The sequence below is a fragment of the Drosophila melanogaster genome, chromosome 3R (genome assembly GCF_000001215.4).
Source record: "Drosophila melanogaster chromosome 3R".
In the NCBI taxonomy this organism is placed as follows: domain Eukaryota; kingdom Metazoa; phylum Arthropoda; class Insecta; order Diptera; family Drosophilidae; genus Drosophila; species Drosophila melanogaster.
The window spans coordinates 27,693,058-27,718,805 of NT_033777.3; the positions used below are offsets into that span (position 1 = coordinate 27,693,058).

The 25,748-nt window shown below is 48.4% G+C and overlaps 7 protein-coding genes across 15 annotated transcripts; 5 read left to right on the forward strand and 2 right to left on the reverse strand.

The window, feature by feature from the left end:
• Window positions 1-1,260: 1,260 nt before the first annotated feature.
• On the forward strand, window positions 1,261-1,484 carry CG43319 (uncharacterized protein; the record flags this gene model as incomplete). Its single annotated transcript, NM_001260411.1, has 1 exon — window positions 1,261-1,484. The coding sequence occupies one exon, from the start codon at window positions 1,261-1,263 to the stop codon at window positions 1,432-1,434; it is 174 nt and encodes a 57-aa protein (NP_001247340.1). The 3' UTR covers window positions 1,435-1,484.
• A 341-nt stretch (window positions 1,485-1,825) lies between these two features.
• Acp98AB (Accessory gland protein 98AB) lies at window positions 1,826-2,000 on the forward strand. The gene has a single exon (NM_001276097.2). It carries the CDS (start codon window positions 1,838-1,840, stop codon window positions 1,913-1,915), a length of 78 nt encoding a protein of 25 aa, NP_001263026.1. The 5' UTR covers window positions 1,826-1,837; the 3' UTR covers window positions 1,916-2,000.
• Window positions 2,001-2,177: 177 nt separating this feature from the next.
• HSPBAP1 (HSPB1 associated protein 1) lies at window positions 2,178-3,474 on the forward strand. Its single transcript, NM_143324.3, has one exon. It carries the CDS (start codon window positions 2,198-2,200, stop codon window positions 3,392-3,394), a length of 1,197 nt encoding a protein of 398 aa, NP_651581.2. The 5' UTR covers window positions 2,178-2,197; the 3' UTR covers window positions 3,395-3,474.
• Window positions 3,409-7,053, reverse strand: ALiX (ALG-2 interacting protein X). The gene is made up of 6 exons (NM_143325.4): window positions 6,711-7,053; window positions 6,378-6,496; window positions 6,029-6,310; window positions 4,078-5,673; window positions 3,832-4,017; window positions 3,409-3,774 (listed from the first exon to the last, which is right to left on the reverse strand). The coding sequence occupies exons 1-6, from the start codon at window positions 6,920-6,922 to the stop codon at window positions 3,659-3,661; spliced, it is 2,511 nt and encodes an 836-aa protein (NP_651582.1). The 5' UTR covers window positions 6,923-7,053; the 3' UTR covers window positions 3,409-3,658.
• Window positions 7,054-7,303: 250 nt separating this feature from the next.
• btz (barentsz) lies at window positions 7,304-10,388 on the forward strand. 4 transcript variants are annotated; one of them, NM_001276098.1, is made up of 3 exons: window positions 7,304-7,334; window positions 7,409-7,468; window positions 7,542-10,121. In NM_001276098.1, the coding sequence occupies exon 3, from the start codon at window positions 7,591-7,593 to the stop codon at window positions 9,874-9,876; it is 2,286 nt and encodes a 761-aa protein (NP_001263027.1). In that variant the 5' UTR covers window positions 7,304-7,334; window positions 7,409-7,468; window positions 7,542-7,590; the 3' UTR covers window positions 9,877-10,121. The 4 variants fall into 4 exon arrangements, with proteins under 4 accessions (NP_001263027.1, NP_001263028.1, NP_524534.1 ...); NM_001276099.1 differs by having other exon boundaries at window positions 7,307-7,468; window positions 7,542-10,388; NM_079810.5 differs by having other exon boundaries at window positions 7,307-7,468.
• CROT (Carnitine O-octanoyltransferase) lies at window positions 10,322-13,694 on the reverse strand. 6 transcript variants are annotated; one of them, NM_001347746.1, is made up of 7 exons: window positions 13,498-13,694; window positions 13,203-13,444; window positions 12,407-12,794; window positions 11,533-12,330; window positions 11,333-11,463; window positions 10,856-11,272; window positions 10,322-10,799 (listed from the first exon to the last, which is right to left on the reverse strand). In NM_001347746.1, exons 3-7 carry the CDS (start codon window positions 12,782-12,784, stop codon window positions 10,667-10,669), a joined length of 1,857 nt encoding a protein of 618 aa, NP_001334705.1. In that variant the 5' UTR covers window positions 12,785-12,794; window positions 13,203-13,444; window positions 13,498-13,694; the 3' UTR covers window positions 10,322-10,666. The 6 variants fall into 6 exon arrangements, with proteins under 6 accessions (NP_001334705.1, NP_733231.1, NP_733230.1 ...); NM_170352.3 differs by lacking the exon at window positions 13,203-13,444; NM_170351.2 differs by lacking the exon at window positions 13,498-13,694 and having other exon boundaries at window positions 13,203-13,347.
• A 348-nt stretch (window positions 13,695-14,042) lies between these two features.
• Window positions 14,043-17,800, forward strand: CG12877 (uncharacterized protein). The gene is made up of 6 exons (NM_001038984.3): window positions 14,043-14,261; window positions 14,320-15,741; window positions 15,800-16,310; window positions 16,569-17,162; window positions 17,220-17,479; window positions 17,557-17,800. Exons 1-6 carry the CDS (start codon window positions 14,153-14,155, stop codon window positions 17,634-17,636), a joined length of 2,976 nt encoding a protein of 991 aa, NP_001034073.1. The 5' UTR covers window positions 14,043-14,152; the 3' UTR covers window positions 17,637-17,800.
• The last annotated feature ends 7,948 nt before the right edge of the window (window positions 17,801-25,748 follow it).

Below are 25,748 nucleotides of genomic sequence, written 5' to 3' on the forward strand. Positions count from 1 at the left end.
AAAAAGCAAAACGGAAGCGGGCGAGCGTGCGCATGCGCAGTTTCTCATTCGGCAGATAAAGCCGCAGACATACAGATAAAGATAGGGATACAGATACACATGCAGATACAGATACATTTTTATAAGTCAGCGCCAAGTCGCCAGAAGTAACAGACCCATAATGACAACAAATCTGGCAGACAGACGCTGGCGATGGCGCACCTCCAAATGCTGTATGTTCGTTCTTTCCTTCTTGATTTCGTTTTTCTCGTTGCTTATTTTTATGCTTTTTGATGTCTTTTTTGTGTTTTGTTGTGCTTTTTTGGCGACTCGGGCGCATAATTGTTTTCGCAGCTTATGTTTTCCCAATTCGGCGACCAAGTCTGCTGACTCACGAGCGTTGAACTTTTCACCCGTATCCGTATCCGTGGCACATGGAGTGCGCGGCCTAAGTAGATTTAATGACTTGTAGTTTCGCAACTGAGACGTAAATCACTTTTATGACAACTGGAGGATGGGACCTTCTCATCGATTTTTTACGGCCGTCGTCATCAGGGGATGCGCCATACCCATACCCATACCCATACCCATTTCCATTTCCATACTGGCAATCAAATGTCGGCTAACATCGCTTTGGACGAATGTGCAACAAATTCTGGGCCATCGTTGTCGCTGTTCTAGCCACTTGTTAACGCCACTTCCGCCCGTCATATCAAAATAATTATCTCAAAGTGTTGGCTCAACTCTGGAGTCCCGGGATTCAACCAAATACAGCATAAGCCATACCATACCAAACTGAATCGAACCCAACTGAAAACCAAGACTCGTTTGCGTGCGGGGCAGTTCGGGGTTCCATGTGGCACTACTGGACAAGTTGATCTGCAGAACAAGTTACTCACGCAATCTTGATTGCAATTATGTAATTCGAAATTCCTACTAATTAAACCAACATTTCGCCTAATCGTATTTGCACTTGAAACACGCTCGAAATCAATAAGATCGTTGATACCCTGTACGTGGTATTGGAAATATGTTAGCCTGTTGACGCCTGTTACTGTTTGCAAGTAAAGCGAAATTTATTTTTAACACAATTTAACACAAATTTTTAAATGCATACCATTAGGTGGGTTAACATACATAACATAACATGAATTCCAAATATATAAATTAAAAAGCCTGAGTTCGATTACAATCTTAAGCAAATTGCCATATTGAATTGATTTGTTTTGCCAAATAAGTTATGCCTATAAAAGTCAGCATTTGTACACACGTCCTACCAAAATGAGGCTGGTCATCATCTACGCGGCCATCCTGGCCATCTTTGCCATTGTGGCATCCGGTCAAAAAGGAAAGTGGAAAGGGTACAAGGACGAGGAGATGGGGAAAAGCAGCTACTGGAAGAAGGTCGGTAATGCTGAATCGATCGTTGGAAATGAAATAAACAGCATTGATTGAACTAACTTCTAAGTGATCGAAATGAAATATATAAATCAAAAATCTAAATGAAAAAGTCGGTTCTTTTATTTGCAATCTCAGGCAATGTAAATTTATTTGATTAATTTGATCTACCTGGTATTAGTAAAAAGAAAAGGGATTGGAAAAAGTCCAATGGATGGAGTAAACAGGATTGATCTAAGGGATACAAATTTTTTTACGCTTCAAAGTAAATTAATAACGTAATTATAGTTAATCATTATATAATATACAATGTAATTAAATAGAAAGTATGTGTGACAATTGGATTAGTTGGTTTTTAATTTCAATGACAGCACCATAATCCATAGAGAATTATTTAGATCCACTTAAAAGGTTTTGAGTATATATATAAGGCGGCCAATAGAAGCCAGTTTAACCAAAAATGAAGTTACTAATCCTGTTCTTAGCCGCATTGGGCGCAGCCTCCGCACGAATAAGGGGACACACTATCAAAGGATGACGAGGATGTCCAAGTGAATCACCAGCTAAAGCAAGGATATTATGTATATCTAAGGAAATCAAATAAACTTGCATGCTCTAAAAACATTTCTAGTAGAATCATAAATCCATCATTAAGCGGGGGCATAGTGAAATTGAATTACACGTTAGATTAGATTACGAATTTACCAGAGCTGAGAATTCCATTTAATTTAAATGGTCCCGCCAAAAAACGTTCTATTTGCAGTGTGACCATAGCGCAATGAAGTTCTATTTCATACTGGACCAGGAAAGTAAACAAAACATGGAACTGAGCTCCAAACTTAGGGATCTCATCCTGAACACCCACGTCCCGCTGGTCCTGGAGCAGTTTCCGCTGAAATGGGAGTGCTTCGAGGGATCCCTCCACGACTGGTGCAAGAGATTCGACAAGGAGGCCACCTGTTTGCCAGCCTTCGAGCTGATGGCCTTGGCGGACAGCAGTACGCCGCAATGGGAGCGAAAGCGCACCAAATCCTCTCAGCTGCTTAACATGCAGCAATTTCTGCGAAAGTACGGTGTCCTGGATGGGGATAGCACCCACTGGGCGGCGTACCAGTACAAGAAAGCCGACGAAGTGCCACTTAGTTGCCGCAGCGGCATCGGTTTCTCCAGCTTTGGCTTCCCGGACATCGGCAACGACTACCGCTTCTGGCTGGGATCGGAGCAGGCCAACACGCCGTGTCACTACGACACCTTTGGCGTGAACATAGTGGTGCAGGTGCATGGCTGCAAATCTTGGCTGCTCTTTCCACCCGAAACGCCGCTGCAGAGCACCAGGATACCCTACGAGGAGACCAGTGTCTACTGTCTGGAGAACTTTTACGCCCCGGATCCGGCAAAGATTTCGAGCTATGAGCATCTTGGCCGGCAAGCCTATCACTGCAATCTGCAGCCGGGCAACGTACTAATCGTGCCGCGTCACTGGTGGCACTACGTTGAGGCCAAATCCACATCGCTGAGTGTCAACTACTGGGTACCGCTAAAGGTGGATATGGACCTGATTTTGGACGAGTTCCTGGTCATGCACATTGTGGAGAGCTTTGTTAGGGGTGAGAGCAATCAAGTTAAGCAGTATCTGCTCAATCCCAACCAGCTGGATAATGTGTCTACCAAGCCCAGCGACCTCTTTGCCCAGTTCGAGCAGGCGGTGCAGAATTTAGAGAGTGGCAAGAGCACTCGACAGCTCTACGATACCGACTACATCAGCCAAGCGGATTGGAAAACTTTGTTGAACAGTATCAACCTGTCAGTGCGTCCTTTGGAAGTGATGCCCCACGAGGAGTACAAACTGCTCCTCAACGCCAACTCCAAGAGATTCCGAGTAGCTGCCAATCCACCGGAGACAACTCCCATTAGTTCTAATTGCGAGCTTTTAGTAAGCAGCATGTGTGCTCCACGGGTAATTGCCGAAATGAAGCGCGAGTTCTTTCGCAGGCTAGGAAAAAGTAACTCACTCTAGCTTAACACACGTGTCTAGGGTAAGAACGTTTACTGTGATACGTGATAATAATGTTTTCATATATGAGATTAAAATCCAATAAGCCATCAACATGTATGATACAATTTCCAAACAGAACCAGAACACGGAGCATTAAATGCCGAATACCACCCATCTTGTCTGCCCACCATCCAGACTCATCTGAGGCTCTGCCATGCGATTGACCCTTGGGCGGAACGGACTGCGCACATGTGGACATGAACTTGATTACAGCTACAGCGCCATTTACCAGCCAGGTGGCTTCTGGTTGGGATATCCACCCTGCTGGTTGGCATAACTGCCTGGGTATGTTCCGTAGTGGCCGGGTGGCGGTCCCTGCGGGAATCCCTGGTACTGATAGTCTGCAGAAGATGATCAGCATTATTGAAGATTCATTTTAAGCGGTGACGTTAACTTACTACCAGGATACGGCAAGGTGGCGTATGGATTGAAGCTCTGCGGCATCGGAGCGGGCACATAGGCGGGGTAGGGCACACCTGGCTGGGCTCCATATGGAATAGGCATGCCTTGCACTTGGGCCGGATACGGAATGTTGGCCGTTGATGCGGCAGGTGGCACACTAGGTGCGGAGCCAGGTGGAATATCTAAAAAGAAATGGACGGTTTATATATTCTGTTAAGTTCGGCTTAAGATGCTTCACTCACCGCTGCCACTGCCCGATGTGGATGCATAGTGCGAGGGAAGGGCTGGAGTGGCCGGACATGCCTGGCGGCTGGACTCTGTGGTCAAGTCCTTGAGCAGCTCCTCCTTCTCTGTCTTGCGGGCGAACACAAAGTCGCTGATCTTGTTCTGGAACACAACCAGCAACTGCGTGAGGTCGTTGTAGAACTTGGTGCCCTCCTGCAGATTTCCAGAAAGTTCAATGTAGCTATCGAAGGCGGTTGCTAGCTCCTGGTATAAAGTATCCCGCGAGCTGCCGCAGCTACCAGTTTCAGAGACAAAGGCACCATGGGCGCTTTGGATCTCGCTGACCAAGGACTGCTGACGTTCCACGCTCTCGCGCACCTGCTGCTGCAGGGGATTGAGCACTTGGCCAATACGCGCCAACGAGAGGGCGGGCTCGTCAATAGCGCCATCCTTCTGCAGGGCAATCAAAAACTCGTCCTTCATGTTGAAAGTGGCACCTTTCAGCTCGGACTCAATGGCCTCACGCTCCGCCTTAATGGTCTCCACGTCGTCCATCAGCTTCTTAAGACGCTGCACGCTGGAGCAGTTTGGGTCCACACTGCCACTGGCCGAGGGCAGAGACTGTTGGATTTGATCGGGTGGCAAGGACAAGAGTTGGATGCCCTTCTGGTTGGCCTCAAACTTCTGGCGAACCACCTTGTCGGCTTCGATGGCATTGGTGATGACTTCGCGATACTTTTTCGCGTTGGTGCGGAACATCTCTGTTAGCTTGTCGGAGCTGATGCGAGTCCAACGATCCTTGAACTGCGCCCGCAACTGGTTATCGGAGTCGCGTTCTTCGTCCAAGAGCCGCTCGGTTTCGTCGAGGATCTCGCGGTTGCGGTTCAGAAGCTCGGGAAGATCCTTAAGCATCGTCTGCACATTTTCAATGCCCCCCTTCTGGCGAACTTCATTGGCCTTTTCCTTTAGCGACGGCGGAAGCCCACTGTTGCCATCGGCTGTCTCCACGGCCGCTGGAAGATTCAAGCTGGCCAAAACAGCATTCAGAGTCTGGGTGGCTTCACGCAACTTCATGATCTCCACGTTGACGATCTCATTGCGGCGCATATCGGAGGCGGTCAGAGCACGATGAAGCTCCACGGGCACTAGGCTGCTGAATATATCCTTAAAATTTTCAGCCAAGGGGACAGCAATGGGCAGTGGCTTGGCCAACTGGGCTTTTCCAGGAGAGGTCAAGGTGCTCAGCTCTGGTATGATCTCGTTGTAGATGAACTCGTTGTCCTTGGTGGACTCGGTCAAGTTGCGCTTGGCGCGGCTGAAGTATTCATCCAAGTAGGTCTCATTTCCGCTACGCGTCTGAGCCGCCTTGAAAAGATCAATGGCGTTGCGCAAGCGAGCAATCTCCTCGCCAATCTTCTTGGCGGCACGGCACACCAGACTCTGGTACAACTGGGTGAGGGCATGGAAGCCGGCCTGCTTTCCAGCAATAGTAGGTATCCACTCCTTCTCCCACAGGCTGCGCACAGACTCCTTTTGCATAGCGCGCAGCACATCGGCGTAAGACTCCTCCGCCTGGCAGCAAAGCTTGGCGATGATCTGGTCCTTCAAGTTATCTGCCGGAATGTAAATACTTGAACATGTTAACCTCGATTCATAGCGGAATGTGTTTCCATTACTCTAGAGCCATTGATTGGTACATTATTTTTGTTGAATGGAATGATTCATTTCAATCGTTCTTATCATATAATTTCAAAGGAAATAACTGGGTAATGTCCCCACGTATCAAAAGTAATATCTTCGGATAAGCTTTGTCCGAAAAATATTGCATTGAGTGCTTTTATTGTATGCCAAAGACGCTTTTACCTGATAAAATAGTTTATCGCCCAATGTAAACAACTAAATTTTGCTCATAGATAAGCATTTAAATGTGAACGGTGTTCGTGCTCTTTGTGAATTAATTTTACATACCCTTAATTGCCTTCAGAATGAAAACCTCCTGCGCTTGGGCGACCATCAGAGCCTGCAGCACGGTTAGCGTATCCTGGCTGAGATCGGGCGTGGGTTCCGAGGGCACTGCCGCTGGCGTCGCTCCCTTCAAATACTGAAAGATGCCGGCGCTCTGCTGGAGCAGTTTGATGGTCAGCTTAAGGCCGTCATCCGAATCCAGGGACTGGTTGGCAGCGATGTTGCTCTGCAGGGCGGCAATGTTGAAGAGCACACAGACCTTCTCGTAAAGCAAGGAGGTGTGAGCTGTGGATGGTGGATGCCGTTGGGTTAGTGGTGAAATATACTTGGCACATGGCAATGAATCACTCACTCAGGCTGATCTTGCCGCCGAAAATGGAGCCCTTGTCGAAGGCATCCTTCCACTTAAAGGGTATCTGAAGTTCGCTAACCGATATCTTGGTCTCCAGCGCACAAATCTGGTCATAATAGCTGGAAATACAGAGCAGGCAACAAAACCCGGAGGCAAAACATTTAGTTAACGACTACGTCATCCGAGAGCTTGTTTACGTCTGACCACCACACCAATACAGAAGCACCAGGTGGAATCGAATCGAATGGAATGGGTGTGATTAGCTGCCCCGTTGTGCGGGTGACTCATCGGGAGATTCCCGGAAGAAGGCCACAAAGACATGGTGGTACTTACGCGTACACAATCTCCAGCGAAGCCTCGTACTTTTCAAAGAATTTCCAAATTGCCGTATTGCGTTGTTTCGAAAATTCGTTGACGGCCTCTCCGTACTTGCCCTTCTCCTCCTCCGACGCACCGTTGTAGGTGCTCTGGATGAGATTGTTCAGCGGCTTGATCACATCCACCTCCGACGGCTTCTTCAGCGGCACGCCCAGAAACTTCGACATCTTTTCCTGTTCTGCGGAGTCTGCTTCTTGTCCGACTTCTGATTCCAAGTGATATTAATTAATCGTCTGTCGCTCTATTCGAACTCCGCTTTACGCTCTCTTTCCTTCCCCTACAACAGCTGGCCAGCGATGTCCAGCCGTCGATACCGTTTTCGATAGCCACTAAAGAAATACTAAGGATTTAGTTCTATACTTCAAAGGTGAATTTTTGTCAAAGATACTTAATATTGTAAACTATTAAAAAAAAGTAATAGAATATTTTTTCTATGTTCTATGTTCTATATGTTTTTTATTACTAACATGAACCGGTAACTACCAGAGCTGCCACTATTTCAATACGTATGCACATTGCTACGTTTCTCGCCCTGTCGTTACGTTTTCAACAGTGTGGCATCTCTGCGGCGAGAGAAAGGTAACCCTAGACTTTCTATTTTCTGATTGCGTTGTTGTCGAGAAAATTGTGCGAAATTATTGGTTTTTTCTTAGAATTTACCGTAACAAGAAGCACGCTTACTAGAGTAGTTAGGCCTTGTCAAGAATTCGCACGTGAGTTGATATACGGAGCCCTGGCTTGGATATCCCAGTGACACCTAGAATCCCGTTCTATGTCATTCCGCAGAAGAAGCAGCAGCAGCAGTAGCGAGGCAGAAAACCGAAGAGACCCCGCGATGGCCGAAGTGGAGAAACCAACGGCGGCCACGCCCCCGACCGACATCCCCCAGGCCACGGCTGCACCTGCCAGCGAGGCGCCAGTGGCTGTAACGCCCACAGCGGATACCACCGTGGACGTCGAGCCGGGCACCTCGCCCACCCAGGAGCCCAACTCCAATTCGCATCCGCACGACTCCGAGTACGACACGGCCAGTGATCTGGAGGGCGGAGAGGACTATGACGACGAGGAGAGTGCCAGCGGCAGCGCCAGTGGCAGTGGGAGCGAGGAGGAATCTGAGACGGACGACGAGGACGATGAGGTGGGCAGCGAAACGGACGATGGCGAAGGGGAGCAGGCGATGGACCGCTCCGTCGCAGACAGTGAGGCCCAGAAGAAGGTGGACGAGGATCGCAGCAATCCGCAGTACATCCCAAAGCGGGGCACTTTCTACGAGCACGACGATCGGACGGCGGAGACCGAGGGAGAAATCCTGATCGAACCCGAAAACGGTGCTGGCCAGGCGGCGGCGGAGCCAAATGGCGAACTCAATGGACTTGCGGCCGCCGGTGCCACGCCGACTGGCCAAACGCCACAGATCTCACAGGCATCGAAGACCATGCGAAAATGGCAACCAGCTTCAGGCGGTGATCGCTGGTCTCACGATCGATTCGAGGCCACGGAGCAGGCTCCCAAATCCCGTGCAGAGTTGCTGCAAACATACGGCTACGACATTAGAAACGAGGACGCACCACCCAGAGCCAGACGTCGCCGGCGATATACGCGTGGGCCTAGTAAATACTCAAGAAACTGGGAGGACGAGCAGGCCTACCTCAAAGCCAGCAATAAGGAGCGCAAGCCGCCGCGGCCACAGGACTTCCCGGCGCTCAACGAAAGAAAGCCACGTGGTCCACGAACATCATCCTCGCGTGAGGAAAAGGAAAACCGACGGTCCGTCGCTGCTGAAGGCTTGGTTCCAGAGAAGCAACAGCCCTTGGCCAGTAGCTCCAATCCACACAGATCCCAGGAGCGTGAACGTGAGAGGGAAAGGGAGCGGGAACGCGATCGAGAGCCCAAGAATCGCAACTTCGGGCGGATGAACGGCGGCCCCGGACGTCAGAATGGCATGGAATTTAAGAAGAACAACCGTGGACAGCAGCTAAGAGAGCGGGAGCGGGGGCCAGACCAACTGGACAACCGTAACCAGAAGCCATCCACTCCACGCTCCAACCAACAACAACAGCCGCAGCAGCAACCTCATCATCAGCAACAGCCACAGCAGCAACGACAGCCGTCCCAGCCGCAGCAGTCTCCACAGACGCCGCTTTCCACGTCGAACCTTTCGCAGCGGCTCCAGCAGGTGCAGCAACGCAATGATCCCAGCCATGTGGGCAGTGTCCAGATGCATTCTCTGGCTAGCCAAAATCAGGCGCCTCAGCAGCAGCAGCAGCAGCCACTGCATCAGGAACAACGAAATGCGCCCAAGCGCTACTCCAGCTTGCGTCGCTCACAGCAGGAGGCATCACAGCACTTGGCTGAGCAGCAGCAACAGCAGATGCAGCAGCAGTTGCATCTTCAACAGCAACAGCAGCAGCAACAATCGCAGATCATGATTCAGGACCCCCATGTTCTGATGCAGATCGCCTATCAGCAACAGGAGCTGCAGGCCCAACTGCAGACCATGCAACTTGGACCACCTACTGCCGCAGGAGCAGTTCCAACACCACCAAAGCCACATGCCCCGCCGGCAGCCGCATATCCGCAAGCACAGGCGGCACCGTACTATGTGACCGGAACGGAGCCAGTTCCAGTGCCCGTTCCCCAGGCACCGTATGTTAATCCGGCTAGTGCCGCTTACTTGCCAACCACTCCGGCTGCCGTGGCGTACGCCCAAGCAGGGCCTCCGGTTGTAACACAACCCACACCGCCGCCCGCTCAGGCGCCGCCCGCAACGCAGCCGGCTCAGCCGTATCAGAACTACAACACGGTCGGTGGCACAACCTACTTTGTACCGCCGGCTCAAACCACTAGCCGACCAAGTGCTCTGCCCCAGCGTCGTCCCACCAACGCGATTCCCATTCTCCCGCCCTCCGAAAAGCATAAGGTCAAGGGTGGAGCGAAGGAGGAGGGCATCTCGGACAACATAGATCACATCATTGACAACATGTTCGTGCAGCGACCTTCGGCCTTCCAGGCTACCGGCGAAGGCGCAACTCCAGGTGGGGGAACAAAGGAAGAGGCGGCAGCCACTCCACCGGCTGCCGAGCAGAACCTTCAGCCAGTTCCGGCCACTGGGCAGGAATGAGTGCAGGCGTACGCCGGCTTGCCGCCACAGCAGCAGCAGAGACGAGGCCAACGGATAGCGCCGCCGCCCTCCTCCGGCTACTCAATGCTGCAGCCGCACGCTGGCTACTATCGACCTCCGCCCCCGCCGCACTAGTGCGGACAGCCCAGCTCCTAACTCAACTCATACGATTTTTTTTCCCCCATTCTGTCCTTGGGTCTGCGACTCAAAAAGTACTGCATAAATAAAGAAACGCAGTGAGAACCACTTGTAATTAGCATTTAGCTCCCAGATAATCGAAATTACTAACGAAAAGTTTTCGTATATAGACGATTATATATATATATATTGTAATCCGGCGCAAGCTCCAATTAATTTGTACGTAGTATCTAGGGCCGGCTAACGTATTGAAGCGGCTGGGCGCTTAGCTTATTTAGCCGCATTTTAGAATTGAAACACAAGAATTACCGAGAGAAATGTATTTGCAAAAACTAATCGATCATTGAATTTAAATAAACGTTTAACACGAAGTTACAAATGCTGCACACCCTTTCTGTCAAACTACAAACTACCAACGAAGTCTGCGTTTTCACTTAGTTTCCGGTGAAAGGTGGGTTGAACTAGGGATCCAATTTCAAATAAAAAATATTTAAATTCGACTGTTCGTTAAAATCTAGGTAATTGTGCTAATTGAAACAAAATGGAAAGAAAAACCAAAAATCTACTTTCTGATTGGAACTAAAAATGAGAACTGAATTTCAATGACGACATAAAGTAAGATTAGATCTTTTCTTAATACTAGATGAGCTTTTCATAGCTTGGATTCCTTGGCCAATTGTTCCAGGAGAACGCTGATGCGGCGGAATGAGTCCTTGAAAATGTCGTTGAACTTGCGAGCGCTTGTCTTTAGGCTATCCCGATAGGCGGTGGTATTAATGAACACACTAGAATGTACGAAATTAAAGAACAATTCAAGATAATGGAGGAGTGTCTAGCTTACGCTTCCGAGGTGATGGAGTAAAAGACGCCATAGCCATCGAAGACCATGGGCGCCACGAAACCAACGTTGGCCGTGAAGCCCAGCGTGCTGGACGAGAGCACAAAGTTACCTCCTCCGCCGCTCTTGGTGTACATCGGATCGTCGTAGAAGGCGGGAATGTCCATTTTGCTTTCATACGCCGCGCACCACAGGCCAAACAAGTGCCTATCGATGCCGTGTCCCTTGCGCGCCTCGTTCATGAAGTGCTTGTGCTCATCGACTGCCCTACGGAACGCCCTGGCCAGTGACATATCGCCAACCTGCTTGTTGGATGACGCCCTCAGGAATTCAGCCACAGCGGAAGTGCATGATCGCAGGGTCTCTGTTCGTCCATTGTAGTACTGTCGCATCAGAGCAGTCTCATATGTGGGAGCAATTCTGTTGGATATCCATGGAGTGTTGTTAGTGCTGTTTTTTTTAGTCCAGAGGTGAACTCACTCTTTATGCATTTGGTAGTAGGCCCACTGCATGACCACCTGAACAAAGGAGTCTGGATGCAGTCGATGGGTTTTCATAAAGTCCTTGCCGTAGTCATCGAACGCAGTGAAGGTCACAGTAACGTCAATACCCTAAGGATACCACATACAAAAGGATTAACTAGTTCAATAACAGGTTTCGGAAAAAGGCGTTTTGCCTACCCTGTCATCAATATCCTTCTGCACGCGCTTGATCTCGTTCTTGAGCGTATCATCCAGCTGGAAGTGCAGCTCCTTGACCTCCAAAACATTGCCTTTTTCGGCCTCTGCCCAGTCTGGCTCTGGCACCTCCAGGAAGCTCAGTTGCATGAATGTGGCGTAACTTATGCTGACCGTGCCATCGTAGCAGCTGTGCTCACCCGTCCAGTTGCAGCGTCCGTTGCGGAAGGCGATGATGCTGCTGCTGCGGTCTGCCCAGCGGGAATGGAGATCACCGTAGAGACCCAGCTGGCAGGACTCCTCGTAGTCCTTGGGCGATTGCTCGTACCAGCAGATCTCCATACATGCGCTCTCCACCAGAAGCAGCGTCTCCTTGTTTGCAACTGAGATTTCCCTCAAACGGTTGCGGTTGCGTGCCCACGTGGAGCGTTCGTCATGGCTCAGGGTGGGCACACAATCGCCCAACGGCTCGTAGTCGAGGATGCTGCGCACTCTTTGCAGGGCCACGAGGATTTCGGGAGCCGATAGGATAGTGTCGTCCTCGTGCACACAATCGAAGATGAACTGACGTCCCTTGCCGGAAATAAGCATGTGACTCGGCGTTTTGCCCTCATCCTTGGTGAGAAAATGCTTCTCTATATGATCCTGCTCCTCGCCTGGCACACGGCACGTGGAGAAGAAGTGCTTGTACAGCGCGGAGGAGTACTTTATTTTACCGCCGTTCGAGGAGAGCGGTTTGATGCTGGACTTTCTAGTCAGATCCCAAAACTCCAGCGAGTGGTGAATGTGGCGCGCCAGACTCTTCGAAAATTATACAGTCAATTAGGCAATCTTAAACTTTGTGTTCTTATAGAGCTTGGGGTGTGGGTCCACTCACCTTCAGCATGTACTCCGGTGTCTCCGGCACGCCCACCATTTCCAATTGCGAGGGCATGACCATGAGCTGGTAGGGCAGCAGCGGCATCCGAATCAGGTGATATCCGTAGTCCTCCCACCAGGTGCCCAGCCAGTTCCTCATGCCGGCCGCCCGCTTCTTGAGCTGTTCGTGCAGCTGGGCTCCCACTCCGTTTTGGAACTCATCAATAGTCTTGCGGGCCTGGGCCAACTCCTCCTTGGTCCCGAATGGCTGGATGCAGCTGTAGTAGCGCTCCATGGTGTCCCTAAGCTCCGGCAGCGGGAGCGAAGGTAAGGTCTCGTCGAAGTCGAAGGTGTTCTTATCATCCTTGCTCATAAAATATAGACTAGCCCGGTCCATGGTGGTTTAGCTGCGGGGGACACGTTGGAATCGTTGATATCAGTCTGCGCGTGTGGTGGTTTTCTATAGGCCTAAGTCAGATTAGTACAATAATCATATCGGGAATCGCTTTTACGTTCGTCAGGTCCAAAGTTCACCCAATACATTACTGAGTACATTCACATCGGAAATAAATTGATCTCATCTTATAGGTTAAACATTAAAATGGTGTGCAAATTAATACCACACAACTAAGAACACTTAATGTGCAACTAAGCGGATTATGCGTCAAGTTGAACGTAATCTTTCTTGGACTGCAGCTAGACGACTATCTTCACTAATCTCCTCAAGCTGGACAAAGTCCGGATTGGGGAGCTTTATAAATATTTATACTCCCGGCGCACTGGTGAAATCATAGGCGAATTTCTAGCCCACTGACCTTTGTACTCGATGGGGAATTCACTTTTGCCGGAGACAACTGAAGCGCCAGACTGCCGTTATACGACTGAATCCATAGGTTGGTTCCATATCACAGCAAACCTTGCCGGAGGGGGAGCACTTGAATTATCGCACCGTGGGATCCGCCACCCGCGTCCACTGACTCAGTGCGATAATATATCACCCTAATCATTGCTATTGCAGACAGTCGGCCACCGATAATGGCCGGTTTCATTTGAATTTCTATATGAATTTCTTTTTTAATAACATATTCCAGCAGACACACCCACACAAACCTTCGATGAGGCGGCAGTTGAATGTCGCGCCCGAACTTCAGTTTGCGATGCACTCGATCGAAATTAAAACGGTTCCGCAGCTATCAAGTTCATTAGGCTAGATAAGCAAACAATTTTATAGGTTAAACAATTATTTTTATTATTATACTGCTGCGTTTTTGTTTACAAGCGGCGAAGACCCTATAGGAAATTGGCACAGCAAACAGCTGTTTGCAGGAGTTGCCAGACTTTTTACACCATTTGTTTATACCGTTAGTCACCACATTCTTATTACGTACATCTTATTCTTATTAACATCGCATAGCATTGTACATCGTACCGCAAGATATAATCCTCCCGGATTGATGCAATCAACTGCCATAAACGTACATTGTAACCGTTAACAAAATGCGAATATTGTTTACAATTATTAATTAAATAGGTCATTCAATGTTTTGTAAATATTTAAAACTTATTTAAATTTATTTAATTTAATTCCTTAGCATCCATTCATAGCATCCATGCTGACGCCTATCTGGCAACGCCGCCAGCAGCTGAAACAGCTGACATCTGTCGAAATGAGTGAAAGAGACAGGCAGAAAGAATAGAAAGAAATTTGGGACGCTTGTTTTCTCAAGCGGCTTTATTAAATTTCTAATCCCAGCAAGAGGTGGAAATGCTGCCATCCACGGGTCTCTTTAAGGGCTTCTTGTGCCCTTACTTTGACGGCCAGGATGCGGCGTCCTGCAAGCGCCCCTTTTGCCACTTTAAGCATGCTCGCAAAGGTGAGTGAATTACGTCCAGTTAATTTCGCAACAAATTCTATCCACTCTCGGTTTACAGACGAATTGGAGGCCGCTCCACCTGCAGAACCTTCCCCCGTGCCCAAGTACAAGCCGGCACCCAAGTTGCTCTCCCTTCCACTGCCCCAGATCACGCTATGTGCGCCCCGGAAGAAGTCCAATCTGGAGTACCACCCGGAGAAGCCGGCTCTTGACGCATCGCCGGCTAAGAAGAAGCAGGAGGCGTCCGTGGACAGTGCTCCCAAATATGTGCCCGGCCAGCCATCTGTTACAAATGGCGAAGAATATGACGATTGGCAGGCGGTACTCGAAAAGGAAATTGATGAGCAGATGCAGGTGGAGATTGAGGAGCAAGTCCAGAATAACGACGAAGAACAGAAGATAGATACGGTAGCTGAAAACGAGGAGGACCAGGAGAATACGCAACTGACGGATGCTAGGGATAGCCACGAAAAGGATCGAAAGCCCAGCAAGGAGCGGGAAAGGGATATAGAAAAGAAGAAGATCAGAGAGCTGAAAAGGGAAAAGATCAAAGACAGGGATCGGGACCGGGACCGGGACCGGGAAAAAGACAAAGAGAAGAGCAAGGAAAGGGACAGAGAGAAGGAAAAAAATGATAGGGATAAGCGAAAGTCCTCCCACAGCGACAAGGAGCGCTCCAAGGAGCGAAATACTTCAAGCTCAAGTTCCTCTAAGCACAAGTCTTCATCTAGCTCCTCTTCCAGCAAAAAGTCATCCAGCAGCGATAAGCACCGCGACGACAAAAGTTCCAGTAGCAGGCACAAGAGCAGTTCTTCATCATCCTCCTCGAAGAGCCATCATCACAAATCTAGTTCCTCGAGTTCACGGTCCAAAACTAAGAGGAGCTCGTCTTCCAGCAAAAGCGCTGGCACTTCAAAGAGCGAACCGGAGGCGGATAAGGATACTGAAGCAGCTGTACTGACACCAGCAGAACCTATGGATGATCTGGATGACATGGACTTTGATTTTGAAGCAGACACCTCGGAAGGAGAAATTGTACGCCAGTGTGAAATGATTTTTGACGAGATGGAAAAAAAATTTGCGCAGATGCACAAGGACGAAGGCGGCAATGCCAACCCGGAGAGTTCTCGCAAGCGCAAAGCTCCTTCTCCGGACATTGATACCTTCACCGAGGCAGCCACGGCGGCTCTGCAGAAGCGCCGGGTGGCCCACGAGAATGCTGACAAGATCACGCCTCATTTGGCTCCTTCGGCGGCGATGCGCAAACCCAATCACGTCCGTAATGCCATGCAGGCGATCTTCAACCGCCGCGCGGAGCTGCGGCGCCAGGAGAAGCTACAAGCCGAAGCCTCAGCGGAGCAGGTACGTCAGGCACAGGAGCGGGTGCGCCAAGCGCAGGAGGAGCTCCGTCAGGCCAAGGTCAACTCCAACCTCACGCCACTTATTTCGCGAAGTGCTCTGACCCCACCAGTGCGATCAGGTGAGCATACCACTTTGGAATATATAATAATTCAAATTCAAATATTTTTGGTTACCAGCTCGCAGCATAGCACCTGTGGCCAACATTGTGGCCATCGCTCGGGCCAAAAAAAAGATCGAGGAGCTGCAGGCCGAGAAGAAGCCAGCCTTTACGCCTGCACAATCATTCAAGGGCGCCGGCCGTGTGGCTCACAAGCCCACTGCTGCGCTAGACAAAGCGGCTCCTGTGTCCAACGCGGAGAAGCCAACCGTCCTAGATCCCAGCAGCTCCAAGATATCATACAACGTGCGCATTCAGTATTATGAGATGATGGTAAGGCACTGCACCGTCATCTATCCGCAGCTGGCAGATGCCTGGGAGCGCGCCCAGGTGGAGGAGTTGACCGTCTTTAAGAAGTGCAACACGCCTGCCATCTACAAGAACAGCTGCATGCTGGCGATTAACAAGCTCCGCAAGGAGGCCTTAGAGGCGGGAAACAAGCCGAGCGTAGCCTGCAAGACTGTGTCGCACGAGATGATGCTGGGCGGCAAGCGGGCGCTCACCACATCCTGGAGCGTAGAGAAAAAGGGGTGGGTTTGTATACTAAACTATAGTTATTCTCTATGTGCACATTATAAGATGAAATTCGCTTAATTGTAAATACTGCCACTGGCCACAAGCATAAACGTAAACATAAGCATAATTTCTCTTTATGACTTCACATTTCTTCCTGGAAGTCATGAATGTTAACTTTTATGACATTTGTACGTATTTCTAACATTTCAATTGCATATAAAAAGTTTTTGATATCTTTACCCTAACAAACATTAAATATATATCTATTGCAGAAAACTGAGCTCCTTGGGCAATGGCGAACCTTTCGATGCTTTAGACGCCGAGAAAGCTTACAAAATGGTATTCGATCTTCGCCTGACTGAAGAGCAGCTGGTGGAGAACGGATATCCGCGTCCGGGCGATAAGCGCGGATCCGCAGTGATACGCGCCTGCCGCCCCAACCGTCGTCCCAACCAGAAAGAGCGCTACTGTTCCCGCTGCGGCAAGGTATTCAGCTTGGACATATACGAGCACCAGAGCTTTGACATGTGCAACTACCATCCGAAAAGCACGGGATATCGACGAGGATTCACGGACCACCAGCATCGCTGCTGCCAGCAGCCGGCGGGCACTCCAGGCTGCACCTATGCCAACTACCACGTCAGCGACTATTACGATCCGGAAAAGCTCACCTGTTTCGTGAAGACGATCGAACGGGGTGAGGAATTTGTGCCCACTAAGAAGGACATATATGCACTGGATTGCGAGATGTGTTATACCACACACGGAATAGAGCTAACCCGCGTTACGGTGGTGGACATAAATGGACGCAGCGTTTACGATGCTCTTGTCAAGCCGGACAACCAGATTGTGGACTACAATACGACGTGGGTGAATGTAGCTTTTCGGTTGTTTCGTATTAATCTGCAATACTCTGACTTCAGCTACTCGGGCATCACGGAGGCGATGCTCTCCAATGAGACGCGTACCATACGCGACGTTCAGGCGGTGCTGATGTCCATGTTCCATGCCAAAACCGTGCTCGTTGGCCACAGTCTGGAGAGCGATTTGAAGGCACTCAAACTCATTCACGACGTTGTGGTGGACACATCGGTGCTGTTTCCCCACAAGATGGGACCGCCAAAGAAGCGAGCTCTGAAAACACTGTGCATTGAAAACCTAAAGCGGATTATACAGGAGAGCGGTGAGTGTGTCTAGTCTTTTACTTTATCACTTGACGTAAGAAGTTTATTATAATTATTATATTTCCTTCTTCCACAGAGGCTGGCCACGACAGTGCCGAGGATGCTGAGGTGTGCATTCAGCTCATCAAGTATTATCTGCGCAACAAAATCAGTTGAGCTGCTATCACGCACCATCGCAAGCATTCAGTTCAAAAGCATTACGTACATCTGTTAATATGTATATCATGCCCATCAAAAATCAAAGCCTTAGCCTTTAAGCTAACCATATTATGTAAAATCAAACTGTATAAATATATCACCAAGCGATGACAGCGAAAAATAAGTAAAGCTTGCTTTAAATGCCAATTTAAAGTGATTGAAGTGTGGCACATGGAACTTAAAGAACGCTGTACAGTACGCTACGGATTTGGCGAGTCCTTTGAAGAATTTCTTACCTCGAGCCTTCAACCAGGTATATTTGTTCATTTTTCTCTATTTTTGCCTTGCCCATTTTTCCTTGCGTTTTTTCCATTCTCTTCACTATCGATAACAATTCAATGAAAAGCAATTGGAAAGTTTTGTAAAGTTTTTTACCTGCCACCGCGTTACAAACTGTAATTGCAAGTTTCGTGCCTGACGCACATCACAGAATATTCGCCGCTGCCCTCGTCCCGCCCCCAGGTTGGCCGCCTTGTTTTTGTTGTTATTATTTAAATGTAATTTTAATCAGATTGCGGCGATACTTTATATTTTTCAATTATACTCGGCCTCGTCTGCTGGCCGTGGGCACCATCTGGATATTGGCTTCTGGTTGCTCCTCACTGGCGCATGATTTTTCAATTTTAACGTTTTATAATTTTCCGTTCTGTGCGTTCCGGTAAAAGTTTGGCTTATTGAGAATGCAGCCAAAGTTTCAGCACTTAATTCGGCATAATTGTTGCCCCCGGCCAGCTCCAGCTCCACCGAATGACAGGAGGAGCCATAGGCATTAAGTGGGATCCCAAACCCCAATCCTTGCGGGAAATGGCTGATGGCGACACGTGTTTATCTATTGAGCTGGCACAACACAACCTAACGAAAAGTAAATAATATTAGTGCTACTTGGCAATGACAATGTGCATATGTGGCCCAGTATGAGGAGCAGGCCCAACGGCCACAGGAGCACACACAAGCCAGGATGCGAAAGTGCTGCTTGAGGCTTAGCAGCCAGAGCAGTAGCGCTGGAATCACAGCTGCACTGGGGAAAAATAGTCCTAAGCAAGTTTCTTGAAAGGAAATAATAATTAGATACTTATTTCAACATATTATAGGATGTAATATTCCAGATTTCTTTAACAAGCATATAACTAAATAATACCATTATTTTAGCTGAACTTTTTACTTCCTGTGCAGCACGAGAAGGCGACATGAGTGGAGCCAGTGGGCAAAGCAAACACTGGGCCAAATACAAACACAAATAAAAAGCCAAAAACCAAGGGGTAGTCACTGGAGTGGGCTTACTGCTCCTGCTCCTGTAAAGAGGGACGCTCTGGAGGGCGGCGGAGATGGCTCGGTCCTGCTTGACTTGTCACACATTGTTGTTGGGCGCCCGGCCTGGTCGGAAGTTTACTTAAGACCGTCGAAATAGAGGCATTAAGATCTTTAGAGTTAATCCCTTGAGCAAATGCTGTGTGGTCGCGGCGACATCGGTGCGGTGCGTGTGGTGTGTGCTCAAATGGTCGGAGGGATGGGTTGTCGCACAACCTGGTCTAGTTGTAGTTGAGGCATTAAAAAAAGGCTTAAGAGCTTGCCGAGCCTTTTGGTGGCCCAAAAGCACACGTATATTGGCCCAGCCCAGTATGAATATTTCATTCCGCCTGATGACAACATGCATGCGTTGGCTAAGTGCTTTAAACATTTAGCCTAATGCCTGGACCCTTTTAATTTTCTCCCGCTCCGTCACGTATTTACGCAAATTGCGCATACGCCCCATTGGTCGCATTGGTCGCATTGTCCGCTTGCAGAAATATTACGACGAACCTTGGAATTGTTTCGCGTTTCGGGAGAGTGCGGCTCCTAAGCCTGCAGCGCATCTGGCCTGGCCCAAAAACCTTTTTACAACTTTTCTGGAACCAAACAAAAAAACTGCTAAGCTTTTTGGGGTGCCGCCCAGCCCAATCCAAATAAGGTGGGCTAAGAGAAAAATGCGACCGTGGGCGGACCGAAGGATAAATAAAGTAAAGAAAACCGGCTAACACAATGCCGTGGGCCAAAAGCCAGATGAAGGCAAAGCTGGCGGTAAACGCAAAATAAAGTCATCACAAACATATTAGCAGCTAAAAACACCTGAGCAAATAGATTTATATGCACGATAAAGCACAGAGTAATTTCCCCTAGATCCTGTCAACCGCCTCCCACCAACTTGGCCACGCCCACCACGCCACCAGACCACTCGCCCACATGCCTGTTGCCTAAGCCGCAAAGTAGCTGGCAGGCAGCAAGATAACATCACTTTATTGTAAGAAAGTTAAAACACAAAAATGCAAGCCCCAGTAGTCGTAGGTCCCAGCTGAGTGTGTGGAGTGTTCGAGGAGGCCACTAAAAAAAATAACCGAAAAGCCAAAAACTCCGCCCATCCGATGGTGAAATTTCTGCCTGCGATGGCAGAGGAGCAACAAAAGCCGTGGCAAAACTTCTCAATGCCGTTTGCCGCTGTTTTACGAGCCATTTCCGTTTTTTGGGGAGGCGGAGGCTGCTCTTCCGCTTCCCCTAGGTGTGAAATTATAAAATTTGTAGCATAATTCTAGGCCGGCGAACAAGTGGAGCACGCGTGCGTCCACGTTGTAAATACATAAGTTCATCGGGGTCGCAGTTGTAGTTTCGCCATATAAATATATATATGTACATATATTTGTATATATGTAGTCTGTACCCCTGGAAGTCGGCCAGTTTATGGTTATGGCAAGTGCACGCCAGGACACACACGTAGCGCTTTTATTTCGTACTTAGCAGGACATTTTCGTGCACTTGCCCGGAGCGGAATTACTTGCGCATAGAGCTCGCGAATCGGGACAAAGGTTGACTGTATCACAGTTAAAGTACCTTGCAACTTTCTCTATAGGAATTTTTAGTTTAAAGTCATTTTTTATGTTTACTTATGGATTGATGGATTTTACACTATTACCCATTATATGGTTAAACAATAATTTTTCCGAAAATTATTGAGATAATTCAAGCGAAAGTTCAAACTACTTTGAAAATGGAATTAGGAGAATATTCTCTATTTTTGAAGCTGGTCAAACTTGGATCATGTGTGGATTCCCATTCAAGCCGCCATTCAGAAACAATTTCCCCAATGATTTGGCGAGTGCATGTGAGATTCGTTAGCGCTTCCTCTTTTCTGCTTTCTTGGCCAACAACTTTGGGAACGCTGATGGGTGATGGGTGGTCAAATGGTAGGTGGTGGTATGGAAGGTCGACCCAGGCCATTAGCAGAATGCTTGACAAATAATTAGGGGAAAAACTATTAAGTTGTCGCCCGTACTTTCGCCCACACTGGCATACATGACTGATGGCGTCCAGTGAAGGATGCCGAGGAGGACTCAAATTGACATTGCTCAACATGCCAGTCAAGTTGGCGACCAAAGTTCAGGCAAAAACGGCAAAGATTTGTCGCGGCCGGCAACTAAAAAAGTTAATTGCAGTTAATGACGACATTAATCACAAGAAAATGAAGCCGGGCGCAATGACAATAAGCACAAAGCGACAAATGAAGAGCCAACTTGAAGCGTCCGTTGCCGAGGCTGCTGCACTTCGATAAATCGGGTTGAACTTACAAAAGGAATATGGGAAAATCTTTATTTAATATTTCTGTAAATATATATAATACCACTGTTCTTAATCGATTTCCTGTTAAATCCATAACTTTCAAAATGCTAAATGATTGTTATAAGGGTAAACTCCTTGATAACATGTGATGAAATAAAGCCCACCTACCTTTTTCGAGCAGTGTGATGATGCTGACGCTGCTTCTGCTGCTGCTGTTTTCTGTTGCTGATGCTGCGTGTTGCAGGCAAGTCCAGCAGCCAGGCGTCTATTAACACCGATCCTTTGGACCCTGGACTCCGCACAAAGCCTGAGAGACAATGGCAGTGGGAAAGTTGCGTCAGCTCCTGCTCCGGCTCCAGCTTCAGCTCCAGACTCTCGAGAGCGGAGCGCAACAAGCGGCAACAGGAAGCGAGCGCGTAGTAGGAAAAGCAATTTTACTGCGAGTTTCCTCAAGACAAATAAGTCTGCTGGATCAAAAAGGACTTTCAGGGACGGGGCACAATAGAAATGAATTATAAGCGACAAGCGGGCGCGGAAGTGGGTGCTTAAGGAGTGGGGGGCGGTGGGTCCTTTTGGGGGATGCTATACGGTATAAGGCATACCATACCATAGGGTGGGTGGCAGTGTCAGCGATAATAATGAAGTAGCATGACTGATGATGCTGCCTTAGTGCAGCCTGGAAAAAGAACAACTTCGGCGCGGTCCATTGCGATTAGGCGGCAATAAAGACAGCGACAAGCCAGTAAAATGTTTTCCATTGTTTTCCCTTTTCGCCGCTTTTGTTTTTCGCAGCTTTTGTGTATTTATTGCTGTATTGTTGTTGGTGCTCCTCGCTGCTCGCTATATGGAAATCAAAGTGGCTGCGTTTATATAATGAAAATGAGCTCGACAAACGCTTTTCTTAGTTGGCATTAATTAAGCCAGATTCCCGGCAAACTTTCAATGATTGCGCTGACGTGGGGATGACATTGGTCGTTGGTGTGCTAGAGCTGGTTGCCCCATCCTCTCGAGCGTCGCTGGTCAGGTAAATGAGCTGCACGTTCCCCAGGACTTGACGCACGACCGCACAATTTTGCCCAGCAGCCAGGGATCTGCAGCTGCGCCAGGCCCCTTGGATTGGTGGTGTCAAAACAAAGGAGCTTTGCGGAATTTATGCAACATGAGCATCTATAACTTATCCAATTAAAACTCAATAAACGCCGCCTGCCGGAGCCGGGCAAATAAATGAAGATGCCAAGCCACCCACGCAGCCAGCCAGCCATTCATCCCGTGCCAACTTGAGGCCAAGAACTTCCACATTCACTTCCACCACTACTGCCGCCATTGCCACTTCCGCTCGGTTCAATAGCATCCAATCCAGCCCACATCTCCTCCTGGCTTAACACAGCGATTACAAGTGCCTTCAGCTTGTAATCCACTTTCGGAAATGCACCGCACATACACCCAGATCCCCACGAGCGATTCAGTGCCGGCAGGCAGGAGGCCCGGAGTGACAGACACAAATTGAAGATGACAAAATGTCTAAACAAGTGAGTGGGAGTTCGGCTGTAAGCCAGTATATGTGCGTCCCTATGTGTGTGTGTGTAGGGCGTGGCATATCTAGCGGAATAATCAATAAATTACACACCTGTCTGGCCACAGCAAATTTATATATCTCCCCGCATTGGCAGAGTTATGGCCATGACGTGGGGGAAAGGATCCACAAGGAGCTGGCTAAGACTGGAGCAGTGCATAGAAATATTTTTCACAGAGATTCCAGCGAGCGTCGGCGGCATTCCGCAGGTGCCGTCTCCGCCAGATGCCAAGGAGCGGTCCTCCTGTTCTGTCCTGTCCTGTCCTGTCCTCCTGGCGCATTTGATAGCGGCGTCCGAGTCAAAGTCCTTTGCAGGATAATGGCAGGTGTGAAGGGAGAAGGTCTTAGCTGCACTTAGGAAAAGGAAGTTTACTTTTATTTAGATAACTATTTAGTATACAAACCTAATGAGTTTGTTTGGGCTTAATAAAGGCACTCCATTTATGGCAGACTTTATTATAATAACACACATTTGTGTGTTTATCTCTTCAGCACACAAGCATTTTGAGTGCAGTTTGTTTATCGATGTGGCCAATGATCCACTGAATATTAAGCCATAATATATGTTTGTTATATATGTGTGTTTTAAAGGCCTGCATTTCTGGCAGTGCACTTATTCCGCTTGTGCCTTAATATTTCACGCTAGCTGGGTTTTCGATTGTGTTCGGCTCGGACTTGGACTTGCCGTGGGCTTACCTCTGTACTTGTCTGGTAATTGCTCTGCCCAAGGGCTGGACTAGGGCTTCGCTGGCCAGGAATTCCGCAGGACGAGCGCAATATGAGGGGGTTCAGGAGGTCCAGAGGTGGCAGGAGCTAGCTTGCTGCTGGCCAGGACTGAGTGAGTGAGTATTTGTGCGTGCCACACTGACAGGCAGCAATGCGAGGCGGCACTGAATTTTTGATTTATGTGCCTTACTTATGCTTTTACTTAGTTGTCTGCGGCGAGTTTGCCCGTATACCCCCACTACAGACTGCCGAGTCTTATGGACGAGCCACCAAATTGATGCTAAGTGCTTGGGTGCGCGTGCGAAATGGGTTGGCATGTCCTCCATGAGCAGGACCAGGAGCTGCAGCCGGAGGTGAAGCTCCTGCCCACACGAGACTTTCACACACAATTCGGAGGAGCGAAGCAACACACTCTCCAGTTGGCTCGCACACATTTACGCATATTAAATACCATCCTTGGAGAGTCATCAGCATTCCTCGAGCGGTTTTTATTTCCGTTTTCATTAGTTGCTTTTTACACAAGCGACACTCACCCACACACAAGCGTAATAGCATTAATGTCTCGTTTACTTCTTCCCAGGACTCCCACTGCATGTGTGTGTATTTGTGTGTGCTATGTCAATGGCAGCCATTTCTATGTTTGCTCACGTATTCAGCTGTTGACATTCCACTGCACTGAAGAGCTATAGCATCGGACATCGGACTAAGGACAAAGGACACCGGACATCGGACATCGGGGGCGTTATATATCGGGCACTGACCGAGTGAAAAATGAAATGAGAAATTGCCCGCTATAATTTGCAGCATCAACAGGCGATTTCCGCCAGCACTTCACAAAGGATTTTCATTTAACCCCTCGCTAGACAAAGCGCTAATTTTATTTCATTTTCAAACGAGAACAAAGAGTATTGGGTGGCTTTTGTTGGAAGTATTTACATGGGTAATAATTTTATTATATTTTTTTTAAATGAGCTATTTAAACGGTATGCAAATAAGTAAACTGTTTCTTGATTGCTTTCAATTAATAAATATAAAGAGGGCTTGTAAAATAGTTTGTCAATTTTTTCGAAAGTTAATTAGAACTATATGTTTTTCTACTGAATGTGGTTTCAGGATATATTATGTTGAAATTTATTTAGAATTTTCTAACTTCTTATATACATTTGAAATGAAATGGACACCCGTAGTTTTGGGCAACCAAGGGTTAATATCCACGTCGGATTTGAACGCTCATGTTTCTCCGGCTTAGCTGCTCCGGATTTGGGCTGGAAATCGGAATAGGAATAGGATTTTTGGGCGCTAATCAAATCACGTACTTAGCGAAGTAAAATATATGCGCAGAGACCCAGAAGCACAGAGCCCGAAATGAAGGCAGCTCACAAGTGCGCCGCACATTTTGTACACTCCACATTTTGTGGGCTTGATATCAGTGGGTGGCTGGCTGGGTGTTTTCGAGGCCGTCTCCTAAGGAGGCGCATTAATAGCTTACATTCACACGAGTGTGCGAGTGTGTTTCTATGCCACATGTACATACACATGAAGGAGGAAACTTTGATGGCACAAAGGCAAATTACGAGCGCATTTAAACTGGGGCGCGAGTGCTACTTAAATAACTCATTTAGGGGGCCCAGTCCCCAGCCGAGCAGCAGAGAGAGAGATGGCTGCTGCGGGGATGAGAGAGAGAGAGACCGAGCATGGACTCGCGAGTGTGCGGCCACACAAAATCAACAATAAACTTTGTCATCTCAATTTGCTTATTACCAGCAGGCAGCCGCTGAACTTTCTTATTAATGGCGGGCGATTGCAACATATTCACCCAAATGCACTGAACGAAATGTCATTTACTGGGGTATCAAATTCAACTGCACTAATTTGAAAGCTTAAAAGTTAATAGATACAAAGTAAATCTGTTGTATTCATACTCAGCCATTCGGCTTAGAGCGCGAAAGTGAAATCTCAAGCTGTTCTCATTTTCGAAGCAGATGTAAAGTGAGTACTCCTCGAAAAGCCCCAATTAAAGCTCACCTTAATGACTAGCTAATATTTATTTGTTTTTCCCTACGTGCACCACCGTGCAGCCCGGCAAACTTTTCATTCCAGCGGCTTGCCCTGACCAAGACGCGGCGGGGATGGTTCGAAGAACCGCAAAATGGCAGCGCGAATGGCAGTGAGGTGTGTCCTGT